General features: G+C 36.4%; 1 protein-coding gene across 1 annotated transcript; it reads left to right on the top strand.

The window, feature by feature from the left end:
• On the top strand, window positions 1-966 carry LOC123782692 (olfactory receptor 52N4-like). The gene has a single exon (XM_045782965.2). It carries the CDS (start codon window positions 1-3, stop codon window positions 964-966), a length of 966 nt encoding a protein of 321 aa, XP_045638921.2.
• The last annotated feature ends 2396 nt before the right edge of the window (window positions 967-3362 follow it).

Here is a 3362-nt window from a genome sequence, read left to right as displayed (position 1 = left end):
ATGATAATTCTGAACCAATCAGATGTAACACCAGCCTCATTCATTCTTAATGGGATCCCAGGACTGGAGGACATGCACATGTGGATTTCCTTCCCATTTTGCTCCATGTATGTGGTGGCCATGGTAGGGAATTGTGGACTCCTCTACCTCATCTGCTATGAGGACTCCTTGCACAGGTCCATGTATTATTTTTTGGCCATGCTTTCCCTTACTGACCTTGTCATGTGCTCTAGTACAATCCCTAAAGCTCTCTGCATCTTCTGGTTTCATCTCAAGGAAATTAGATTTGAAGAATGCCTTGTTCAGATGTTCTTCATTCATACCTTCACAGGGATGGAGTCTGGGGTGCTCATGCTTATGGCCCTAGACCGCTATGTAGCCATCTGTTACCCTCTGCGCTACTCAACTATCCTCACCAATCCTGTCATTGCAAAGGTTGGGCTTGCTACTTTCCTGAGAGCGGTGTTGCTCATCATTCCCTTGATTTTCTTCACCAAGAGACTACCCTATTGCAAGGGCAATATAATACACCATACCTATTGTGACCAGCTGTCTGTAGCTAAGTTATCCTGTGGAAATATCAAGGCCAATGTTATCTACGGTCTTATGGCTGCCCTCCTGATTGGGGGCTTTGACATCCTGTGCATCACAATCTCCTACACCATGATCCTCCGGACAGTGGTCAGCCTCTCTTCAGCAGATGCTCGACAGAAGGCCTTCAGCACCTGCACTGCCCACATCTGTGCCATTGTTTTCTCCTACAGTCCAGCCTTCTTCTGCTTCTTTTTTAATCGTTTTGGGAGCCATGCAATCCCTCCATCTTGCCACATCATTGTGGCCAATATTTATCTGCTCTTGCCTCCCACTATGAACCCTATTGTCTATGGGGTGAAAACCAAGCAGATACGAGACTGTGTCATAAGGATTGTTTCAGGTTCTAAGAACATTAAATCCCATAGCATATAAAAGACATTTTTCATGGAAGAGATGAAGGGGGAGGCAAATAATATGCCATTGGCTGCTTAATTAGAGTCTAAAGTTGCCTTTTTTAAGATTTCTGTTTTGTTCTTGACAAGGGAAGGACCCGACAGGACATTAAATGTTTTCAGAACCCCAAAGTCACTGATATGGCCCTCACACACCCTACGAGTTTTTCACCTCCTCACCCCTGTGGAGAAATAGTCTCATCATTAACCCAAATTCCCATGAGCAAAACACAATGGGAAGTTGAGTAACTTATCAAAAGAAATTAATAAATCAGAAGGAGCTAAAAATAAAGAGATAGTTTGTCTTGTTTTCAAACAGGGACTAGAATTTCTAGTTTGAAAGATAGTTGTTATTTACCTCTGGAAAATATGTGCTATATGTTTCTCATCATTATCCAAATTTCTCTATTTTCTCAATATCATCTTCTTGATGGAGAAACTAGTAATTATGTTCTGAGGTCATTATTCTAATGAGATTTCAGCCTCTGGACTTAATTTGGAAGTAAGTTAGTCATCTGACCATGTATCCTCTAGGAAACTCCTAAATGGCTAAAGAAATTTGTCTACTAATTACATAAAAGAAGAAACCCTGGAATATGGAAAGAAAAAAATATATAGTAAGAAAAAAATGATACAGTAATCTTTTCTTCTCATCTTTAACTTTCTAAATTATGTTTGGCTATTGAAAGAAAATTTATAACTTTGTGGATATAGTTCCAAATTTATGTTAAAAAATGTTTAAGCTAACTACAAATGAGATAGGGTAAAGAGATTTAAAGAGAGGTAAAATTTATACTTCACTTGAACTGTCCAAATGATGATGTCAGGAGACTGTGATGCTATGTGTATAAATACAATACATAGAGCAACCACTAAAGAATCTATGCAAAGAGATACACTCTAAAAACACTATAAATAAATAAAAAACAGACTTCTAAAAATACAGAATGCACCTACGGAATGGCAGAAATGTTAGATCCTTCTGATTATTGTCATTATCTAATGCCCGTCTTCATCTCTTGTGACAGCTTGGTGGAAAGTTCATTTTGTCACATATAATTATGGACTTCACTGCTCTTTTTTGGTTACCATTTGCAAAAATATCTTCTTCCATCCTTTTCCCTTCAACCTATTTACATCTCTATAGCTAAAGTCTTTTGTATACAGCATGTAGTTGGTTCTTGCATTTTTAATCTACGCAGTCACTCCATGTCTTTTGATGATGATGTTTATTTAATCCATTTACATTTAAAACATTAATGTTAGGAAAGGACCTAGCATTCTTATTTTGTTCACTATTTTCTGTTTGTCTTTTAATTATTTTGTCTTTTTTCTTTCTTATTTCCTTTCTTTGTCTTTCATTAATTTCTTTGTTGTGACATGCTTTGATTTCTTTTTTATTTCCTTTATGTACCTTATGTATGTTCTTTGTGGCTACTATGGTGACTGTATAAAATTAATATTTATTTATATTATATTATGACTAATCTGTTTAAATGCTACTCCTTTACATCTCTTCTACCCCAACTTTCTGTTATCAATGTCACAAATTACATTATTTTACATTTTGTACCATTAGCATAGTCTCATTGTTATTTTTTATGCTTTTATCTTTTAAATTCTGCACTGGAATTAAATGATTTATGTACTGCTATTACAGTATTACCAGATTCTGTATATATCTGTTTTTTTACCAAAGAGCTTTATATTTTCATGATTTCATGTTGCTGTCTAATGTCCTCTTGTTTCAAGTTCAGGTCCTGTAGCAATTCTTATAAGAAAGATCTAGTATTGATGAATCCTTCAGTTTTTATCTGTGAAAGTCTTTATTTCTCATTCATTTTTTAAATAAGATTTTATTTATTTATTTGAAAGACAGAGAGACAGAGAGAGAGAGAGAGTGAGAGCACAAGTGGGGGTAGGGACAGATGGAGAAGCAGACTCCACGCTGAGCAGGGAGCCTGACATGGGGCTCGATCCCAGGACCCTGGGATCACAACCTGAGCCGAAGGCAGATGCTTAACTGACTGAGCCACAGAGACACCCCTCACCTTCATTTTTGATAGACATTTTTGCCAGATAATATTCTTGGTTGCCAGCTTTTTTTTGGTTTTGTTTTGTTTTGTTTTTCCTTTCAGCACTTTGAATATATCATCTGACTCTTTTAAGACCTATAACATTTCTGCTGAAAATTGATTGCTAATTTTATAGAAGCTCACCTGTACATGATAAGCTGCTTTTCTCTTGCTGCTTTTAAGATTCTCTCTTTGTCTTGACTTCTGGCAATTTGTTTATAATGTATCTCTGGACCTCTTTGGGTTTATTGTATTTGGAATCCTTTAAGATTTTGAAGTTAGAGGTCTACTTTTTCCTCAG

Source organism: Ursus americanus, chromosome 16 (genome assembly GCF_024610735.1).
Source record: "Ursus americanus isolate L20-20 chromosome 16, mUrsAme1.1.p, whole genome shotgun sequence".
NCBI classification, from domain to species: Eukaryota; Metazoa; Chordata; class Mammalia; order Carnivora; family Ursidae; genus Ursus; species Ursus americanus.
The sequence above is the reverse complement of the archived record's forward strand: the minus strand, read 5'-3'. Positions and strand labels throughout refer to the sequence as shown.

Excerpts from the sequence above, each read along its gene's own strand:
- LOC123782692 (XM_045782965.2), top strand. The coding sequence starts at position 1 with ATGATAATTCTGAACCAATCAGATGTAACACCAGCCTCATTCATTCTT.